This window comes from Hetaerina americana, unplaced genomic scaffold, assembly GCF_022747635.1.
Source record: "Hetaerina americana unplaced genomic scaffold, ioHetAmer1.1.p SCAF_12, whole genome shotgun sequence".
NCBI lineage: Eukaryota > Metazoa > Arthropoda > Insecta > Odonata > Calopterygidae > Hetaerina > Hetaerina americana.
Genome location: NW_027286292.1, coordinates 579,606 through 603,485, shown reverse-complemented (window position 1 = coordinate 603,485; position 23,880 = coordinate 579,606). Strand labels below are relative to the sequence as shown.

Genomic DNA, 23,880 nt, shown 5'->3' with positions numbered 1-23,880 from the left:
ATTGCAGTATATTATGAAAAACAAAAAAAATTACAGGAGCTCAAATACAATTTACTTATTCTATCTCCATATTACCAAGTAATATGTCCTATTGAGGACTAATGATAAGACTTCCTTTGCAGAATTATATTTATTACATATTTTTAAAATGCTGATGTTACACAATGAATTATCACAAAAAAATTAATGATTTTGGTGATGACAACATCCATAAAAGAGGTAATCATGTAAGAATACATGATAAAATATTAGATATATTGTTCAATGAAAAATTCATGTCACATTCTTATATATTAAAGAACACTGTGATTTATCCTTTCAATAGAGGTAATAAATAAAACCCCAAAATGTTCTTATTCCACTTTCTTCATAAGTAATCATGATTGCAGAGTAGAGAGTTGCAGCTAACCAGTCTTCTGATTGATAAATAGTTGAGATGGCCCCAGACATATACCAAACCATAGCAAGCATCCAAAACATTAGTCTGACAGACAAGGGTAAGCTCACAAATGGCCTCATGGCATGTCAAATTTGCAATTCATAATCGACGGCCAGTCACTTTCTTTCTGCTACTTCTCAGAGTTCATGTACCTAGAAAATCACAAAGCTTAGTTTGGTGCAATAATGATACACTGATTGAAATATACTTATTTAAATTATGAAAAAAATCACAATGCTCTCTTGTGATGACCATTTTTTACGGTAGTCAAGATGAATAGACTTAATACTTTAAATAACAGGTAAGAAATGGCCACTTGATTATGGGGGGCATTCATCATGTGGAGTTTTACTAAGGAGATGACTGACTGCTGAGACAACAGGCAGGACCTCACCTTTTAAATAACTGCAACAGAAATGTGACCACTGGAAATTCCACAGGACCATGCATCCAACACAGAAAGCACATATGCATTGACAAGGGAGATGGCCTTAAAAGCAAGAGACCCCAAAAATTGTGAAAGTGCAGTTTAATTTTGCAGCAGGTCACACGTAAATTGTCATGCTGTTTTGGTATTGAACTAATATCTCAGAGTATCTGATGTGGATCTAGGTGGTCTATTTGGTCACCATCAGTCACATTCAGAGATTCAGCATTTTTCAGGGTGACATACCAGAATGGCAAACTATGATAGAAATAAGAGAAAAACTAGCTTGGTACATCTATCCCCTGAGGTTGCTTGTTTACTAACATTGTGTTTGAATTTAAAAGTGATTTATGCACACACACATCAAAACACATCCTCGTATACATTTAGTTTTCCTCATCAGCAATTTAATGCTTCCACTGCTTAAAGAATTAGGCCAATATAAAGTTATGATACAAATAGATGTGAGTGATTCCTATTGCCCTTTTCTGATCCCCATCGGAACAATATTTCATCAGAAGGTCAAACTGACTGAATATAAAGAAAACCTGAATAATGAATGGATGGGTTGCCTTACCAAGTACTGACCTCCTCAAGCAGTCACCTTTTTCTTGGCCTGAACTTAATTTCTGTATAATCAATGTAAATTTCCCCTCCTCTGTGGCCAGCTACCACTTCATTTTTGGCCAGCAGCCAATGTTCCATCAGCCAGCAACCATGAAATCTCCCTCACCAGCACAGGATTCCTCATTACCAGTCAAACCCTGCTGAAATCATCTTAAGGGTAACTTTGGCCTTAAGTCAAAATTTGCCGCAGAAATTACCCCATTTATGTTGTGTAGTGCTGGGCATTATATTTTTATAAGGTAGATGCTAATTAAATTGCCACGGTATATCATCCTTTGGCTATGGAGGAGAAGCTACCTCTGGGTGTAAATCTACTCAAAAAGTTGAAATTTAAAATAATTACCAATGGGAGATTACTCTGTATAATAAAATGTCCTTAAATCATATTTTTAACTTTCCCACATAAATATATCTTATTAACACTCATTTTCATCAGTTGATTTGTAGGTTACTTAACATTCCTATAACAGCTACACCTCCACATCAGAGGTTACCATGAGTGGCTATTATTGGCTAGATGGTAGCTGCTTGAGGCTTCACAATACTTCGCTGACCTAAGTACTGAGAATGGCACATTGGGTTCTGTGCCAGGCAGTTTGACATTGCTAATTTCTAGTGGAATGGCGCACATGAAGTAAATACTATGGAATAAATCACCACCATCATTCATTCTGGACTTGCAATAAAAATTTGGAACATTATAGGTTTAATGGTGTAATTGCTTCAAAGATATCCACAGTTTGTTCTTAACCAGGGCACATTTATTATTCAGGAACTCCAACTTCTCAGATGTTAATAATTGTGTTTGAAATCAATTTGATGATTCTGAAAAATGCTGTGCTCAACTAAGACTACTTAAGAGCACTGTGAACTGGAGCGTGTCACACTAACAGCCAATCAGAGATGACCATGAACCATAGGTGGAAACACAAGATAAATTACCTGAACAAAAATGTCCATTTACCCTATCCACACCACAAAATATTCTTTCCTGGAGGAAAAAATTATTCAATTGACCCTCTAAACCTATCTTCCCAATCTTATGCATGGCTCTACTACAACAGAGAGCCAACCATTTCTTCCTTTTAAACTTCAAAAAGCTCACCTAAAACAGTTCAAAGGCCGTGAAATGCCACAGGTTCACTTTACATCACTTCAAACTTGCCAGAGGCATGTGCTATTATGGTAGCAAACAATTATAGGTGAGGTCATAGGGATGAGACTAACTGTTAAATTATACACATCACAGATGGCAAAAATGATTTTTACACTGCAAGTGTAGATGATTCTCCCAGTAAAATTTGATGTTAACAATATCAGCATATTGTCACCTCTCACCAGAGTGGCTAGAAACCAGTAAAAACTACGTAATGAATTAGCACCAAAACAACACCCTAAACAATATCAAATTTTGAAAAACACTGCCATGCACCCCTGAGACTCAATAAATGGCAGCCACTCAAAAGAATAAAGTTATTGATGAATGATTTTCGAACTAGTGCACAATATTCCATCCAGCAATCAACAAATGAGCAATTTGCAAATGAGTACAACCTAAAAAAATATTTAGAGGCAACCACAGGATAGTTTGCTGTGTTACTATAAATGCAAACTACTTAATGTGAAATAATTTCTCAGGTTATGAAAATTCCCTTCGCTATACAGATTGAGGGCGATTTATCCTCTGATCTCCATCATGGTGTTGAGCCAAGGCGAAAGTATACGATTGACATTTATTTTTGTGACCAAACAAACCACAGGTGAACATTCTACTCCAAACTATTCCCACAATCATGAGGTCAAGTTCTTGAAGTAATCAAAAATATATTCAGGCTGATAATACCTATAAGAGACAAATTTACTGATGTAAGTGTGATTGATGTGAGTGGTGGGCACAGGATTTTTTTGTTCAGAGTGGTCAGAAACATATGAATGAATTTGTACTTGGACACGTATAAGCATATTTTATTCTTCAATGAAAATGCCAAATCCATTATCCAACCTTGCATTACTGTTTTGGGAGAAAGAAACTATTTTGCACATTGTAAATGAAAAAATGTTGACCATCAGCATTTTGATTTAAAAAGCTATTCTCAAAATATTACATCATGTGTTCAGTAAACTTCATTGAATTGCTGAAGGCACTAATGATTTCTATAGCCCTTATTTAAAGGTAACTTTTGAAGGAGAGGTCTGGAAAAATTGGGAAGGGGCCAGGAATTGGGATCCTGAGAATAATTGTTCAACCTGTTCAGGGAAATATTACATCAATTCCACAAAGTGAAAACCTTAGAAGGTCTTAATTATACTTCTGGTGAAAAATCCAAACACTACCCAAATAGTGTGGTGGTCATTTAGAAATTGGATGAAATTGATGGAAACTGATGATGAAAGAACCAGAGAGACCAACACCATACTCACAAAATCACAAACATTTAACAATTTAGACACTTACCTATGGTATACCAATCCTATTGGAGATGATTCCAAGTGTGTTGCACATTTCATAGATGTCAATCCCACATTATTTCTAAAACACATATCACAAAAGAAAGTTTTATTTGCTAATGACTGCTTGGTCAAACAACTGAAAACCTTAAAAAAGAGAAAATATCCCATCAGTGCTTCTGAATTCCCAGTTAATAATGGAGCATATATGCAAGGGGTTTCTCAAGACAGTAAAATGAATACTAAATGCACACCAAAAGTTTTTCTTTAGCATTTCGATTATGCAAAAGCAAATAGCTCAGACCATTAGCTGATGTGAAAATATCATCAACCATTGTATCACAAGTGGTGAGTTTTAGAATGAGAGATCATTTAAGTAAAGAGCATTCTAAATGAAAATAAATAGACAGAATTAATGCACTGCAGTAATTACTCTTGTAAAATAAAATACTGCAATACACCTGAATAGTAGGTATGACAGGTTTTGTAATTTGGCACATAACCTGAAAGTGAATGCCATTAACAAAATATGGTATACATAAATTACCAAAGTTTCCCTTACTTAAAACCAGTAGGGGGAGCTAATCATGTGTAATAAATGAGAATTGTAAGTAGGTATTTCTCCATTTTTCCATTCTGTCTAAAAGCATTCTGGGCACTCAAAATTGAGCAGGAACTGACTGAAATCATCCTTTACCATCAGTAACTTCAAAAATTTTTAGTTCTTATGACTTACCTCATATGAGGATTACAACAGGATTACTATGAACACTCTCCTGATGAAGGGGTACCCTTCAGTAATACTCTCTCACTATGGGGGCACCATATGCATGATTTTCATTGCGGGGCTAACCACTTAAACTCACCAAACATGCTATTTCATTCAAAACAGTCTTGATTGTTTTATAAATTGAGACTTGATCAATATTTTGAGAATGGCCCACATGATCTTTAAGGCCACCGAATTATTACAAGCCTATTTTATACTGCATTTGTATATTATAAATGTGATTTGCTTCCAACAATTAACAGGTGGACTTTTTGGAGAAAGAGAATCCAAATTTTAAACCTCATTTAATTCCATTTAACCCTTGGGCAGGGCCAACTTTGGGGGCTTTACACATTTTGCATCATACATTTGAGATTAATTGAAGTTCTAAAAAGGGATTCAATTTCCATTGTTTATCCAAAAAGGGCCCCAAATAATTATTTAAAATATCAGATATTGAAGTAATAATGCAGAATAAAACAGGATTCATATCAAGATTCTTACCTTTCACAAATCACATGGGCTGTTCTTGAAATATTCAGTTTCAAACAAAAGTTATGAACTTCTGAAATGGACAGTGAATTCATTGGTACTTATCCGTAAATTGGTAGGATCCACAAACTTGAAAACCATACGGAACGGCATTTAAATCCGGACAAATGAAACTTTTGTTTAAAAGCAAATGCATAAAAAAATACAAATGAAAATAAAAATCCTCCTAAATACAAGTAGTGGTATCTGTCAAGAGCAATGACCACCTCCAATCTTGTCCTGAATCGATCGCACGCACTCTTAAAAACAGCACTTTCCATATTCGCGAATGTTGCTATGAGAGTGGTACGTAGAGATGCAACATTAGGGTGCCTCATCTTATTGATGTCTCTTTTGACTGCACTGCAAACATAATAGTCGAGGGGGTTCAGTCCAGGCTATTTGGGTGCCAGAACTCCTTGGACCAGAACATGTCAATGTTATCCGAGATCCAGTTTTGGGCTAAATGACTCTTATGAGCTGGTGCACCATCCTGTTAAAAGCCATATTATCTCTCCGAGGCCACAGTTACCATCCGCGGTTTCAAGACATTCTTCAATTTTGCAAATTCACTAAAATTTGCAAAATTCCTCTGAAATCAGTGCCTGGGCATTTTCTTGAATTAGGTCTCCTCACCGGGTTAGCAAAACCTTCCCCACACTTCTCTGAAGCATTATATTTAGCCACAATATCGTAAACAGTTGACCTGGGGTACCAGAAGAATCGAACTGTTCCACTGGGCAAACGCCCAGCGTGAGCACTTACAATAAGTGGCTCTTCGATTGTACTCTGCATTTGTACATAACATCTCGGCCATTTAGAGGTTATGACTGTTTACTAGAAGCCTATAGGCTTTCAAGAATGCCAATCCCAACCTCCAGTGAAGCTACGATATGGCGGCAAATTCAAATTTAAATTGGTCCGGAGGTAAGCGCTGCAGTCTGTATACATATATTACATACATGGCATTTATTAAGGAGCAAAAAGATTGCATGCTATAGCATTGAGTTTTTAAAATTATGAACAGCAATGTAAGCCATCTATGAATATAAATTTCTTCCAATAACATTATAATTTTTGTTCCACTGAAATAGATTGCAAACATGAATGTTGGTGCTCACATAAATTGCATGCCAAGCTGCAACCTATGCATGTGAAACATCTTGCAATGGCCCAGAGATTATTGAATAATTTGGAAGTCATGCATTGGGCATTTGCTAATGCACTGGTGTGTTAATGACTGATTCTCAGGAAAATAATTGCAAGCAGTCACGGGGATTAGGCAACAAAATTTATCTCAATAAGCCCTAATTATGGACGGAATACTTTTAGACAATAAGGAATAAAAGGAGGTACCATTAATTATTACACAATATTTTCATATTTAAATCATAAGGTATGACCATTGGGTAAGAAAAAAAAATGGATTGCCTAGAGAATCCAATGAATGCATTTTCATTTTACAAAAAAATATAAAAAAATGAGTATGGTCATTCTACGGCACCGATTTAGATTATTCAACAAGTCTGCAGAACGGTAGAAAAACTGCTTCTCCACCCAAAGAGGACTAAAATGGTGGCTCCAAAATACCTCATACAGGCACTAAAAAAATTTTCAGCCACTGCAGTGCTTTCAAGAAAAAATATTATCATGTTAAACTGATGAAAACCCACAGATTAGATCATATAAATGGTTTTTCTAAAACATTATCAAGGAATCTCATTAGAAGTTTCATGCATTCGTGTATGACAGTATATTATTTAAAGTGAGACAGAAATCCAAGCAAAGAGTATTTTAAAGAAAATAATGATACTGTTACAGAGAATACAAAACTGGAAATCATTTTTCTGAAATAGGAAATGAAATAAATACTGTCAATGAAGATGGAACTAGGCAAGGAGAAGTAGAGAATCTGGCCATCTCTTTTACATGGCAGACGGCTCTCATCTGCAGGAGAGTGGATTATTTATGAATAAAAGACTTGCCTACTGCTCATCTTGAGTTTAAAAAGCTAGCTCAACTGATTTTAAATTCATTACATGTGCACACACAAATATAATGACTTAACAGCTCTTTGATTTAACACATTGGCCAAATGTCCAGTATATCTGTAATATACATGCATGGGCATGACTGAATATCTCAGCAACCAGCACCCATATGGCTCATAGGAATCACTTTCTACATTTGTATCTGGCTTTGCGCAAGTTGATATTTATACTCAAAATGTTCTATTAAATCTTGCTCAAATCAGGAGAAATAGTATGGGGCTGAAGTAAATCCAGTATCGAAATGATTTGGAACATAGTATTGGTGTTGCTGATTCCTGAAGCATTCATTCATTGATTTCACCAATTCTTCCACTTTTTCGATACAGATATTGGCTTTGTTGGACAACAATTTCACTGGCATTGCAGTTCGAATCTTCAGTTCAATGGCCTGGAATACCAGTAAAACTATTGTCCAACAAAGCCAATGCATATGATGAAAACCTTGAGGAATAGCTGTTGTCAAATTAAGGGCACATTCTAGTTCATACTCAAAGGGAGTTAAAGCACTTTTCTGGATTTTCATTTTTGGGCTAATGTGTGTTGAAACCCTGAGTGAGGTGGTCTCAAAGTAAATTTGAAACCATCATATTTTTGTGGTGGTCTCAAACACAAGACAACATCCTCATTTTGTCATGCACTTTGGCCCAAAAGCAGAAATTTAGTTATATGAACAATAGGTTTGATTTGAGTATGTAGCCACAGAATGGCACTCTTAAGAGCAGGTATTTTTAAGCATGAGGTGAACTCTACTCCAAAAATCAATGGCATAGGGTTGGTTTGATCTTTGATGAGCATGGAGGTGCCAGTGGAATTCACTAAATTCCTCTACGTATGTTTTCCTGATGGGTTCATTATGAGCTTCCAGATGCTGGTGTGCTTTATTTATTTTTTATAAGATTTATAAGATTTATTGAATGATGAATCAAGATTGATAAGATAAAGAAATCGTAAAGTTTTGGGCTACACTGCTTAAATTAATACAATTACAGAATAGTTACGCTATACACTGGGATCAATATCCTTTCCTTGTTAAAATAAATCATTACTCAAAGAATGCAAAGTTTTGCCAGAAAACATAGAATTCATGTAATATTTTTGACACAGTGACCAATGCATTAATTACATAGAGCAGAACAAATTGCTGGCACAAAACCAAGCATATTTAACCTTGATGATTTCTTTTGGGAGGAGATAGAAAAATATGACACTCTATCTAGATATTATGGGAAGAGTCAACCCCAGCCGTACTCTTATAAATGAGCAAAGGATGGGCGAGGGAAATTAGCGAAGATATATGCAGTAAATCAATAAAAAAATAACTGAAATTTAAAAAATAAAATAATTATAATAAAAATACTAAAAATAAATACATAGATAACGCAAATGGTTAGAACCAAAATATGTCTGTCCCTGGCCCCCAAAACAACTCAAATCCCTCACATGACCATTCCCCATACCCCCCATCCTAACCGACTTTTCACTGCAACTCCTTTCCCTCCCCCCCCCTTTTTGACTGTTATACTACATAAAGTATATACAAGTCACCACACACAAGACGAGATCATTCCTTCTCTGAAGAGGACTGCTTTGCAGTCAAAACACTGTGTCAGCTTCTGGGCATTTCCCTTGCCTTTCCCAAAGTGCAAATCACAGTACTAACTTTGGAAGATATTCCACGGTAGACCTGTGAGTGAGTTTGATTTTAGAGAGAGAGAGATTTTTGAGAGTGTGTGATTAATTTGTTTCATTATTATATTACATGTGATTGACGGGCCACTGGCACAGAGGGAAACCTCTCAAAAGCCCTGATTGAGTGTGAGTGCTTGAGATTAGCAAAGATCAATGCTCAATAGTATATCCAAGCTAGAGTGTGCATGATTAATTTTCATTTATTATTATTATAATTTTTAATTTTATTACGTGTGATTGGTGGGCCCCTGGTGCAGAGGGAAACCTCTCAAAAGCCTTGGTAGAGTGTGAGTGCTTGAGACTAGCAAGGATCAATGCTGTATAGTAAAAACAATTACGTAGCGCCTTACTGGAATTTAAACGCAAAGTACTTTGCGAGCACTTGGACACTGACCCCAAAGCTTTCTGGTCATATGTTAGGGAAGTAAATGGGAGTAAACAAACCGTGGCTTGCTTAAGGGATTGTAGCAATGTAATTCATACAGACAGCGAGGTTAAAGCTAACATCTTAAATTCATTCTTCCAAAGCGTTTTCTCGAATGATGTTGCCACCGCATATCTCCAAGAAACAATACATACTCCACCCATGGAAAAAATAACAGTGTACCAACAAGGAATTCTAAAATTACTTAATGAGATTAAACCCAACAAATCCCCGGGTCCCGAAAATATACCAGCTAGGGTGATAAAACATTTAGCTCCAAACATTGCCCCGTACCTTGAATTTATATTTAACAAATCCCTCACAGAGTGCAAAGTACCTAAGATTTGGAAAGCCGCGCAAATAACGCCTATTTTTAAAAGTGGTGACAGGGAGGATCCCAGTAATTACAGACCTATATCTCTCACTTCTATCTGTTGTAAAATCTTAGAGCACATAATTGTCAGTTCAATAATGAGACACCTTGACAATATTAACTTTTTAAGTGACAATCAACACGGATTCAGGAAAACCCGCTCCTGCGAAACCCAATTAGGATTATTTACACATGATTTACTTGTATCTGGTGAGAGAGGTAGGCAAGTGGATGCCATCTTCTTAGATTTTCAAAAGGCATTTGATAAGGTCCCACATGGTAAACTCATTCATAAATTAAAGGTCGCGGGTATAAACAAGGGTGCTATAAGTTGGGTTAAAGATTTTCTTTCAGAGCGGGAACAGAGGGTAGTCCTTGATGGCTCTAGTTCCGACAGCGTTCGAGTCACGTCGGGGGTACCTCAGGGAAGTGTGATCGGGCCGTTGCTTTTCTTGATTTTTGTTAACGATTTGAACCGCGAAGTGAAAAGTAACATTAGGATGTTTGCGGATGACACGGTGATCTATCGGGAGATATCTGGGGATGAGGATCGTTTTATTCTAGCGCAGGATTTAGATTGCATTACTAAATGGTGTTCTAACTGGGGATTGACTCTAAATTATAATAAATGTTCAGTGGTAAATTTCTTTAAAAGATCAACGGGATTTGCTTACAAATTAGCTGGAGGTGACCTAGCAGTAGTTGATGCGGTAAAATACCTAGGTGTCACATTCACTAAAGACTTAACTTGGGGGACTCACATACGTAAAGTCTGCGGTCAAGCAAATAAAAAATTGGGATTCATTAGACGCATTGTCGGCAAAAGTGACTCAAAGGTCAAGGAACGTTGTTACCACGCTCTTGTAAGGCCTCATTTAGAATACGCATGCAGCGTGTGGGACCCGAGTGAAAAAGGTCTCATTCGGGAAATTGAGAAGGTTCAACGCCGGGCAGCCCGTTTTGTAAAAAATTCCTACGATAAAACGCAAAGCGTTACCGAAATGCTCATGGATTTGGGGTGGGAATCATTAGAAGAGAGACGATTCAATGCAAGACTGAAATTATTAAATAAATTCAGATCCGCATGTTTCAGCACCGAGGTCTCGCAGATTATTCGTACTCCTACATACATTGGTCGCTTGGATCATGCATATAAAATTCGGGAAATAGATGCCAGGACTAGCCGACTCAAGGACTCCTTCTTCCCACGGACAATACGGGATAGCAACTGTAGGATTATAGATAGTAAAAATTCCACTTGCCACCCTCAGTGTCTAAAAAATAATTAGTTCTACTTAAATGCATGCTCCTCCACTAACCTTATGTGTTTTGTTATAATAACCCATTCTTTCCGCATGACATCATTCGTGTTCTGTTAATCTGTTTTTAAGTTTCCCTTTCAGTCCCTCTTCCCTCCCGGCGGGGGGAAATTCCTGCTACCTGCAACGTTGGGTCGAATTCCCTTCCTTTTACTGTCTCTTTGGGGGGTTGAGTGTTTTGTGGTGCATTTTCATGTGGTAGTGATGTTTCACATTCTTGCTTGTTGTGTCCTGGCTTGCGTGTTTTAGGATGGCTTTCGTGCTGTATCCTGGGGTGCAGTTTTTTGTTGTTTTGCGGTGTATGTGTTTGCATGAGTATTGGTTGGAGGGAGTTTTGCATGAGTGTGTGCGCTGCTGGGGTGTAATTTTCCGTGTTGTTTTTTGCATGTGGTATTTTTCGTTTTTACGGTTGGTGACCTAACACCCCCCGCCACACGCCCTTGCGGCGGCTTGCGGGGTATTATGTAGATGTAGATGTATAGTATAACCAAGCTAGAGAGTACGTGATTAATTTGCATTTATTTCACTTCATTAGGGCAGCTGGCACAGAGATAATTCTCTCATTAGCCCCTGACTGCTGAGTGTTTGACAAGGGCGAGGCTCAATGCAATCTAGTAAACCTTAGCCAGAGATTTTTTGGTTCTAACCATTTGCGTTATCTATTTATTTATTTTTTGCATTTTTATGATATTTATTTTATTTTTTAATTTCAGTTATTTTTTTATTGATTTGCTGCATATATCTTCTCTAATTTCCCTCACCCATCCTTTGCCCATTCATAAGAGTACGGCTGGGGTTGACTCTTCCCATAATATTCATACGGCCGTAGTTACCGTTCGCTTAATACACACTATCTAGGCATTTGGAATTGACAAAAACAAATTTTTATAAAAATAGGATACAGGCACACAAAATTCACACAGTATTCCTGAATAATGAGCAAACAGATAGTAGAATTTATTCAATGAATAATTATTCTTTTTGAGTAAAGAGCCTCATGTTCTAATATTGATTATTTTCACCAAACTCATAAGAGAGACCAAAAACTACACACCAAGATATTTCTTGAGATGGCACTTTCACCTGTTCCAGGAAATAAGATACAGAGATAGGCCAACAAGAAAATATCATGGTCAACTTACAGCTGCACCTAACAGATAAAATTACAAGTTTGCTTTTGTGCGTGCACATGCCAATTATGAAGCATGACCATTGCATGTGTCTTCTACCAAATGAAATTGATTCATGTATCACCACTAGATAAGTAGCAACTATCAAATGTAAGTGTATTATTCTCTCACAAATAATGCTACTCAGTGTGTTAAACATTTCTGTCACATGCTGATGAAAATATACCAATTATAATACAGGCATACAGTACAGTGTTGTCCGGTAACAGCTAATAAATCACCAGAGTGCCATCAGTCCTCACAATTAAAAGGATTCCAAGAGTGTGAGTGTGAATAGGTAAATGAATAACTTGCATTAAAGTTATTAGCCAAATCAAGGTTTTAATGATGCATCATTGTTTTATATTCATGAAGATGAAGTACACATTTGAACACTAGTTAATATAACCTTACAAGCACAGCACATGTGAAATTAAGGATGTCGGTATGTATGTGACACAATTCTAATACATACACAGCATGAAATGAAGCAAGATGCCATAATGTGGCTTAAAATGAGAAATTCTTTGTGACAAGAAGGAATACTAAGGCTACCAAATGCATATAAAGAAACAGTCAAGTAATCAAGTCATTTCAAAGGAATAGTTGAAATTATGCAAACAAATGATAGGTAAAACAAGGATGAAAATTTAAAGAATTAATAATAGTTTCAATACATGTAAATATGTTCCAAATATTACCAGCATGTCACAGCATAAAACAGACTTTGATCCATGAAGACATTTCATGGCATTTATTATCTTGTACAATAGCAAAGCCTAAACAAAAATGTACGAAAATCCTACCTTCCATTAAATGCATATTGACAATCAATACACTATCTAACATTATAATGCAGTTTTCCACAAAGTAAACACATAGTATTTACACATAATACTTAATGTTTGTATGCATTACATTTTGAATAAATTAACTGTAATGTAGTTAATGTGCTTGATCACAACATTACAAAACGTGAATAACAGATGATATATGTGATTTTGAAAATGTATCAATAAAATTCTTGTGCCAAATGACACAACAGTGATAGATAAATATTTCCTATATGCTTACAATATCAGATAATGTTTTTTTAAATATATTCCATAAAAATACAGGCCTAGAGCTTTTGTATGATATTTTGATGTTCTTTTCTTAAAATTGTGGCTTAAAGCTTGAATCAGAAAGCCATGTAAAAAACAAAGCATCCAAATGTTATTAGTTTACCTGTGTGAAAATATACTCTATTTATACTTCACACCTATCAAAGTTAAATCCTTAATACTTCACAAACAACAAAAATAGAATTAAAAATTATACCCTTACAGGACATATCACAAGTACCATCATTGCCATCTGGCATACAGCGGACAGCGACAAGTATTAAATTCAATTCACTTCGTAATCCATGACCTTCCTAAGAGCCAATGCATAATTCCAGTAGACTACGAGAAAGCTCGACAGATGAACTAACTGATTAAATGCATGACGGCAAGATTAATACTTAACACACATCACAAACATGAAATGGTGGACTTAGCCACCCTTTCCAATAGCTAGGACAGAATGAGAAGAAATTCATAACACAGAACACGAGCAGAAGGGATGAAACCTTTTCACAAAGATATATTTTTTAATAGATATAGGACAGACAACTAAAGACTGCAAGTAAAAATTATTCTTCATCAGACCTGTTTGTAAATGAAACTCAGAGCATTAAAAACCCTATACTTCTCTGACATTCCAATGTTTCAGATAATTCAAAATAATGAATTTATATTCTTATCCTTTCACAGACGCCTTAGGAGGTTACATTTCTTAGCAAAATATTTCCTGAAATGTACATTTTTTAAAATATGTTATCACTCATTGGATTAAAATTATTATTAAATAAATATATAGTGCATACATAAAAGGCACTTTGGAGCTGCATATTATGTACTGAACATGGGAATGACAATTTTGCAGTGAGATAGCTCATCAAACAACTCATATGGATATGTAAAACTAAAATTTCAATAATACCTGTTATTTGGCTCAAATGATGCTTTCATAGTTCTCAACCCCTACCTAGTTCTTCTTTTTCCTTTTAAAGTATGAGTCTGCATAGTGACCTCCCAAACCTTGAGAGTGTTGGCCGATGTAATTCCCCTCAGGGCTTGGCTCTGGAGATGGCAGGATGTGCTCGTATTTCCGCTTCTGCCCAGCTGGTGCCACCAATGTGGCCGCAGTTGGGGGCGAGCCAAGGAGGGAAGTGGCCGCCCCTGGGTGTGCCCAGATCCCTGGGATCATCCCTCCAGGTGGGCTCCCCAGGGCCCTGAACTGCGGCCCCGAGGGTGGGTTGAGAAATGGCCCCTCAGCATTCCCACTCCCCCCCGCTGCGGCTGCCCAACCCGGCCCAAATGCTGACCCCATGCCTCCACCCTTCACATCGGCAAGGAACCCCATGGGCTCGTGCATCCCATGCCCGCCCACAAGGTGTGGGGGGAACACACCGCCACGCTGCTGCCGTATGGGAGATGCTAGGATTGCCTGGCGCCCTGGAGGGGGTGGTGCCATGGATCCCGGGGGCGGTGGAGGCTGGCCACTGCCCGGAGGGGGTGCACGGAGGCGGTGATCTACTTGCATGGGTGATCGTGGGGTGGCCATCCTCTGGGCCATGGGTGCAGAGGATGGGGGGACGTGGTGAGGCCAGCGGCGCTCGGGTGGAGAGGAGGAAGCTCCACGGGGTGGCACACCGGCACGCAGGAGCGCACCCATAATGCGGTCCGACATGGCCATGGGCTGTGTGCCCATCGACTGGCCGACAAATGGGTACGCAGGCGTGAGGTGCGGGGGGGGAGGAGGCCGGGGTGGAGCAGGCAGGCCCTGTGAAGCCGGCAGTGGCCCGCTGGTGCCCACTGGCAGCCCACACCCTCCCGGATTTGACTGCATGGCATTTGTCAAATTGCCAAGTAGGCGGTTCAAGTTGTGTGCATTGTCCAGGAGCGTGGTGATGGTCTGCTGAAGATCGCCAGGGATGTGCATGTCTGGGAAGGGTATTCCCTGCTCTGCCTCGAGTGGATGCGACTGCGGGAGGGACACTTTCCCATGTGGATTGGGCAAGCTGGGCATCGGGAAGTTAATTCCTTGCAATTCCTCACCCATCAATAAGTTCTCAGCATTGAATCCCAAGTGGTGGAGATCATATATTGAATTCTTGTTCATGGATAAGGAAGAATCCGGGCTTATACTGTTCTGGTTTTGAAGCTGTGCCAGTAAGCCATTCCAGAATGAGGCTATGTCTTGGATTGCAGGGGGGAGTGTGTTATGACCCATGACAGTGGCTGCCAAGTCTTTAGTGGCTGGGTTGGCAAATGGAGAGCCACTGGGGGTTGTCTCAGCTGGGGGAGGGCTCGTGGTTGAGGACGGTGGGTTGGGGAGAAGTGGCACCTGTGTGCAAGAATAACGGGGTACATTATTAGTAACATCAATTACAGGGTAAAACTTTTAGGGGAAACAGGACGTGCCACTTTACAATTTGATAAGCCAGACCTTTTCCTCTACATCGTATTTGTGTGTTTCTGCAATGCTAAAAATAATCATATGCATAAAATATCTGAGTGTAGTTGAAAATGTTTCCAAATTCACACACTTTCAGCTTGCATTTTCATAATATTCTTTACTCGTATGATAAAATGAGCCTAATTTTATTTATTAGTTTGAAAACCTAAAAAAAAATATAAAAACAAGCAAAACAAAGGTTGACAGGACAATGGTGAACACACACTTTTAGGCGATACTTCAGAATCGAGGCTTTACCCCTCCATTAGGTCTCCTGCTTTACTCTGAGTTCACAAGCCAATAAAATAGAATGAGGTTTTCGTGAAGTATCTAATGGATTACTTCATGACTTCAAATTCACAAAATGATAAAATTTTTCATTAGTCCTTTGATAAAATAAAATACTTTTGCATCCTGTGGGAATTCATTGCTACTCCAATGGGAAATTAATGACATAAAATGAAGCAAAAGCAACTCCATTTTTTAGAAAAAGGAATGTGCAGTAAATGCAAATACATAAGAACTAGCACAGAAACTTTTGAATTACATCTCCTCAATAGGAAGGCTTACAACAAAATAGAATCTTGACATACATAACAGAGCTAGGGACCATCAATATTACTATTTTGTAAAAATTAAGATTTTTCCCATGGCGGTACATGAGCTGTAGTTTTCATATATATCTAGGTATACCTTGACAATAACTCTTAGCAATACAAATTTTCACCACAAAAAAGATTAATTAGCCATTTCTGCAGTAATTACAAATTGAAACAAAAGTTGAATAATAAATAATGCAATCTCTCTTTCATGTGAAAAGACGCAGTTAAATGACTGGAGTAAGTTTGGTTTTGAAAATGCTCAGGGCCTATTAAATAGGCAGGAAATCAGGATATACGAATACATATAATTGATAAATTCTCAGGAATGATATACTTTTTATGTTTCACATTTTTATCCACATCAGTATTTCATTTATTTAATGGCCTTCCCAAGTACAGAACTGAAATTTAATTTGATAGAGTATGGAATGAAAATATTTTATAAATTGGAAATAATCAATCTGATAAACCTCCAGCAATTTGAAAGAAATCACACATGTTTTACGACACTCTCAAATCGTCAATATGGCACTTTCTGTGACACACAGAGGAAGAAAATTTTGTCTGGCATTGGTAGAAAAATGATGTGCAGAAACTTTCTATAACACACTACTAAGGCACTTTGATGCGAGCATAAATGAAAATTATTAATTTAGGGGCACAATGTTGACAAATTGGGAAATATTGTAAAAGGTATTAAATATTGGCAAACTGCAAGTAAAATAAATTCATTAACAAAGACATGATACAATAACTATGCCTCGCATTCACCTGAATTATCAGCTGAAACAAGTTACCTTATCCAGAAAAATTTTGCAATACATGCAGTTGCCAAAGAGCATGAGTAACTTCCTTGCAATTGTTCAATGCTTTTGAATTCTCAACCCTGCCACCTTCACCCTGACTAGAGGAATTTTTGGAATATTGAATTGGAGTTGCTAAAAGTCACCTAGATGGAATGATATTTTACAGTCATTGTAAATATACCATGCAAACAAAGTGTTCATACTACTAAAGAGATGCATGAATATTTTGTTTTAGCAAATATTCTGGCCTTTTGGCAATAGACAACATTTAAGATATTTATGTGCAGGCAAAACCCAGTCTCATTCCATTATTTCAAAATATACAGAAATTTTGCCTCTTTCTTGTAAATCTGAATGCACTACAATGTGCAACAACATATCAGAAGTTGCCATGTATTCTCCACAGTCATGTGAGTTTTTTATCTCAAAATAAATGCTCAATGCCCATTATTACTTCATATACAAACAAACATTTGCCCCAAGTCCATTTTTTCACCACATAATAAATGTAATTTCACTAAAAACTGCATATTGCACCTAAATATTGTTTAAACTTAGGGTCATAAAAGATATTCATAGAAGATATACAATTGTGGACTTGAAGCAAAGAGACAAAAATTTCCACAGCCATTCCCATGCGTAAGTTGCATTTACTACAGCTCAACATCCAAGAAACTACCACATGTCTTTCTCGCCCCAAGAGGGCTCACCAATACGTATGTATATGTGGGCAGCAGGGGTTATGAGCAACTTATTTAAAACTTGTATGAACAAGGAAGAGTTCATCTCCTTCTTCCTTGCTACAGCTTTTCAAGAACTGATACTCTAGCTCCCAGTTCGGGTTGCTGGACTAACTCAGAGTGAAAAAATGGGTAAATTCAAATGCAGAGATATTGGAGAAGGGATTCAGTGAATCCAGCCACTAGCTGTGAAATTATCTCACATTGTCCAAATGGTATGTATTCAAATAATGACTGCAGTCTAATTGACTTGCAACATGGAGCCTGTTTCCCTGCAAATAACATCTTAATTTTAAGTTCATCATTTTGGTGCCTGGAAAACACTTCACAGGAGTGATCAAGTTTGTGATTATTAATGATTACCCTGATGTCATCTGATATCACAAGGCTAATTTTTGAGAAATTCCAAAGTATCTCCAAAGAAAGCAGCATTATCAGATTTTTCCAGGAGGTAATAAAGTCTGAGATTCCTCAGCAGTTTTCAACGTACATGGCGACCACTGTGTAATGGAAGCGCAGCAGCGTACCTTTTGCATGCCTTTCATGAATCCATTTTTAATTGGAATTTTCCGACTCTCAGGGGGCATGATGTGCCCTGGGCCAAATGTGTAGGGGGGTGGGTGCTGCACTCCAGGCGGCATCTCGCCCATTCCGCTCGGGCCGGGTGCACTTGGAGGGACGATTGTAGCTGTGGGACCACTTTGCTTCAACAGACTCTGTAGTGTGGCCAACATCTGTGGGTTTCCCAGGAGGGAAGGGTGGTTGTTGCCCATCTGGGCCTGCATTTGTGCAGCCAAGAGGATGACCAATGCAGCACGGGTGTTGTCGCCAATGGGCGCACTGCCGCACTCTTCCACACTTGGCCCTCCAATGGCAGAGGCACCCGGTCCCCTCTGGATGCCATTACCACTTGGCATTCCACCAATTTTGGTATTTTTTGGAGCCGCAACTTCTTTCTTTTGGTTTTCACCTCCATTGCCCTTATTCTGAAGACTCAGAATCTGGGTCAATATTATGTACTGAAGATTCTGGGCAACTGCAACGGAGGAAAGATTTCCATGATAGTATATTGCAGGTAGTCCATTAATTGAATTGATATTAGATTGTTATCCTTTGAAACCAATGATCATAACATAATCTTTTTTAAATTTTAAAATGATTTCAGTTTAGAGATTTTAGAGAAAGTTTTGATTAACAGGTATAACCATAAAAAACCCTTATCCATAAGCAATTCAAAATGTGTCCTAACTCCCCCACACAACCATGTGCAAGTGAAGAATATACAAAGCTACACAGACGAGATCTTGGGAGTCTCAAGTTAGAATAGGGTAGGCTCAAGCACTTAAATTTATATAGTTTTATTCAACAGATATGGTGGAACAGATGGTGGAGACAGACTATGGTGGAACGTCACTCAATGAGCACCGCACATAGCAAGTAATTTGCATAGTGAGCAAAAATATTTGACCAAAACGACTTACTTAGTGAGAGACTTTTCCCTTAATGAGTGATGGGGAGAGAGGAGTTCCGGAATAATTCCACGCCTGTTACATTAGTTTATGTTTAATGCTCATTCCACTAGCATCTAGGTGTTGCTAGCGATTACGCATTTTTCCAAACTTGCTTTCAGACATATTATTCATGATTTTTTGTGCAGAGCATAATAGATTTTAGGCATAGTTTTTAAAATGCCACCAAAGAAAAATTCCCAAGAAGACAGCCATCAAAGAATAAAAATAACAATATAAATAAAGATTAAAATCATTGAAAAGTGGGCATAAGCTGTGAGTGTGGCTGATCTTGCACACACAATCGGTTGACATTAACAATTTGCCATTCCTTCAGGAACATGGACAAGATTAAGGCGATAGATGCTTCTAAGAGAGTGACATAACAGGTTACGTATTCTCAACTTGTTGAAAGGTTGCTTATAATATGAAAAAAGGAAAAGCAATAGCAATACACCACTATTAATGAGAATATAGTTAGTTAGAAGGTGAAAGTGATTTTTGCCAACCCCGTTAAGCAGATGCCAAGATCATCAAAACTGAAGAAGTATTTGAGGGGAGCCGTGTGTGGTTCAAGAAGTTTAAGAGAAGAACTGGTACCCACAGCATTGTGATTTATGATGAAGCAACAAGCTCTGACTCAAAGGCAGCAGAGAACATTATTGGTGACTACAAGAAGCTCGAAGATTCTGAAGTTTACCTGCTGCATCAGGTTTTAATTATGTTGAGACAGGTCTTTCTCTCGGAAACCTCTATATGTACACGTAACAGTAGAGGCAAATGCATTTCCCGGCCACAAGCAAATGAAAGTTGGTTTCACGCTGCTATTTTGCACAAATGCAAGAGGCATTTTGAAAATTAAACCCCTTCTTGTTATCCATTCAGAAACTTAAGGAGCCTTCAAGAATTGTAAATTCCAAAACAACAAGCTAAATGTGATGCGCAGATCATGGGAAACTGTTGCATTTTACCATGCATACAAAGCATCACCCTAAAAAGGCAGTGGCTCTGAGCACCAGAAATTTATTAAATGATAATGCTGAGTCGCACTGTTACACAATGTCGAAGCATCAGTAAGAACAAATATCTCTGGACAGATTTCTAGCAAGAAGGAATATGGTACGTGTTATAAATAATGAACTATTTATTAGAATTTTATTTGTTTTTATATTTTGAGTTCTCATTCCTGGTTGCTTCATTCCTTGATAGAAGAAAAGATGAACGTTACCCACAATTCTAAACAATGAATGACTAATTTTTGATGAATAAACCATAATTTTATTCATACATAGAATGTCTTTTTCATATTTTACATTAATTTATTAGCGAAAAATTAATTCATTAAATGAGTGTTTCATTTTATATGAAAGATCTTGGAACAAATTATGATTGTCGCACGAGGTTCCACAATATTTCATTAGTTTATTATCTATATACATTATAACCAAGAGTTAAACTTACATATTGGATTTTGCTTGGCTAAGTTCTGAAGTTGCTGGAACACTGCTGGTGCTGGAGGATCTGGTAATAGAGCAGATTTCCCTTTGCTACCCTGAAATAATAAAGCAAGGTCAAGGCTTATGTTAAAAAATAAAATCTTCCATCAATAACAAAGATGGCCTTAATATTTTTCAGAGAGATACAACATTTATTTAGAAGCAATGTGTCTTTCGATTGAAAACCAATATCCCAAACAGCACAATATTTTGCATTTGACTTTATATACTTGAAAGTACTATTTATGCCCTAAAATTCTCCTGAAAGCTGTATATTATTATGGTGATGCCATTTGAAATACCAGCCTTGAAAATGTAGTGTTTTACAGAGGCTGTATATCATCAAACAGGGATGGTGACAAGCTGTGGGAAAACGCTGCATTTCATATGAGAGAGGTAGTAGTGAAAGACAACCTTATCCAATACCTTCTCCCTGTATACCAAATTTTATAAGGATCAAAAATTGATTTTCAGGTTTCGATCCAAGAAGTCTAGCTTCTACATATGCACAATCATTTGATGAGTACCTAACATATGCCTTTTTATGAACACTACTCTCTTGATAACCATTCTATATTGAGTGCTGCCAAAGTAATGGATGATATTCCTCAGGACTGATTTAGAAATAAATGTATGTGAATCAGCACCTAAAATGAAGTTCATCCTCCAGGAAGAGGATAAAACTTGGAAAATACTATTTCTCAAGAAAAATACACTTCTTAATGTAAATGCCTAAGTAGCAAAAATACTTACAGAGTCATTCAGCAGCTTTAGGTATAGATTTATAGCACGGACACCAGGGATGTAGTATGAGATGCGTATATTCTGGCCTTTCAGCTGATAGCCATGAAGCGAGACTTGGGTGTGTTCAGCATCCTCTGCTGAGTTATATTCTACCAATCCCCAGTTCTGGGGGCAGCCATTTTTTAGGGCTATCTGCAATTGAAAGCATAAATATGAGCCATCACAAATGCACCAACTGGGTCTCTCAGTGTGTGAATAAATGTCTAACTACAAGACATTTAGAACTCAAAAGCATACATGCATGAGAGAAAATGGATTTCTTTTTTTAAGGACAGCCTATTGTTACACCACACCAATTAACCAGAAGGTTGGTTTACGATAGATAACACGGAATTTACCCATCAGGATTTAACCACCAGACTATCATGCAGAGGTGTTTAACATAAACAAATATTGATCATCAGAGCACAGGATTGTTTGATGCTATCATATTTTTTTGAAGACAATTAATCTCTTTGAAATAAATTTCCTCAAAATGACAGTGTGTGCCAATTTTCCTCTCCAGCCCAGCCACATAATGTACAAGAAAATTATTTGCTATGAAGGAGAAATTCGATAAATAGGATTTGCCCATCAAAAATTCGTAGTTCATATAGGTATTCCAGGATAATTAATTGGGTGGTTTAAAAAAGAGGGTATTTACAGGTCACTGTGTTTGAAGCTCACAATATTATGATAAAAAATTATTAATATTTAGTTATTAAAAAAAGCAAAAGTTCAAGAGATGCATTTTTTTAAAATTTTCTGATGGAAATAAACTATAAAGCCAATTTAAGCCCAGCTGAAATATTATTAAAAATCCAGAAAAAATTTTGTACCTCTAAAAAAATGATTTTCTAGCATTATAGTAGATACATTAAGCTGAGACCGGCTGAGACCAAATGAGCTATATATATTTAATTTATAACACTCTCTATTCATAATTCTTTCTTTCACTTGTCATGAAGTCATTATAGCACTTTGTCTGCATTTAGCCAAAAATATTTTTTTATTACCTTCTAATTCGAGCATTATTTTCACCATGACTGCATCAAATTTACTGCCAGTGAGCATATGGGTACCATCTCAAGTTACATCTATGACTGTGATGGTGTTGACCAGAAATTGAGAGTTGCAATGACATTAATTATCCCCTGAGTATCATTTCCTCATGTGCTTTGGGGGCATATTGATTTTCCACATACTCTCGACAAAATTACTAGACGGCTGTTACATTCGAATGACACAGGAAATGCAAAGATGAATCACACATGGGTGTAAATTATCGATGAACCTTTAGTAGCCATGCCTTATAGTAAGATATACTCAGTGAATGAGTTAAGTGTGGATTGCAGGGTTCACTCAAAATGTGGGCAGGAATAAAAGGAAGCATGCCACAGAATAGAGAAATTTGATTCAATAAAGAGAGAAAATACATTAATATATCAACAGACAAGCATAAATACCTGGCAATATGGAGGGTTGACTACAGAGCTGAATACTTTACGAAACTCGCCCATATCACGAAAGTCTTGAGGCAGTTGATCCACATAGAGGCACTTAGAATGTAAAGACTCAAACGTTACATGGCTGGAATCCAACCAATCACAACATAGCACCCAATTTTCAATCTGCTTTCCATCCAGCACATTTTTGGCATGAAGTGCAGACTCTTTGGTTGTGTATTCCACAAATCCATAGCCTTTGCTTTCACCTGAAAAGATGTTTGGAAACATTTTTCAGAAAAAAAATTAAGAATGGTAAAAAACCGAAGTTGTCATGCATACAATTCAATGTTTATGTAGCACAATATACAACACTTTCTCCATACTTAGATAATCCTTCTATGTCTACCAATAACCCGTGTAATCAACCATAAAACTAGTTGAACAAAACAATGCAATTATCTTTCAATCAAGACAGTAAGTGTAGATATCAGAGCAGTGAAATGCATAGAAAACAGACATTTTAGGTTATACCAACCAAAAGGTTACAAAAGCAGAAGCAAGTTGCAAATTAAACACTAAAGAGAGGCACTATTCACACATTTATTTAGCATTAGTCCAAAAACAGCACTTTTTGGCCTTTACATCGGACAATTATCAATGATAACAATGGACGCAATTATAAACACCC

General features: G+C 37.3%; 1 protein-coding gene across 2 annotated transcripts in view; it reads right to left on the bottom strand.

The window, feature by feature from the left end:
• Positions 1-322: 322 nt before the first annotated feature.
• Positions 323-23,880, bottom strand: part of LOC139685635 (ribonucleoprotein PTB-binding 1-like) — a 146,974-nt gene continuing 123,416 nt past the window's right edge. Inside the window, exons 3-8 of one of the 2 annotated variants that reach the window (XM_071582580.1) lie at positions 23,211-23,458; positions 21,715-21,897; positions 20,927-21,017; positions 18,485-18,993; positions 14,292-15,698; positions 323-591 (exon numbers count right to left, since the gene is read on the bottom strand). In XM_071582580.1, the coding sequence (XP_071438681.1) occupies positions 14,337-15,698; positions 18,485-18,993; positions 20,927-21,017; positions 21,715-21,897; positions 23,211-23,458 (2,393 nt within the window). In that variant the 3' untranslated portion in view covers positions 323-591; positions 14,292-14,336. Of the gene's footprint in view, positions 592-12,601; positions 15,699-18,484; positions 18,994-20,926; positions 21,018-21,714; positions 21,898-23,210; positions 23,459-23,880 lie in introns of those variants that run through there. The other variant, XM_071582579.1, reaches the window with a different exon arrangement.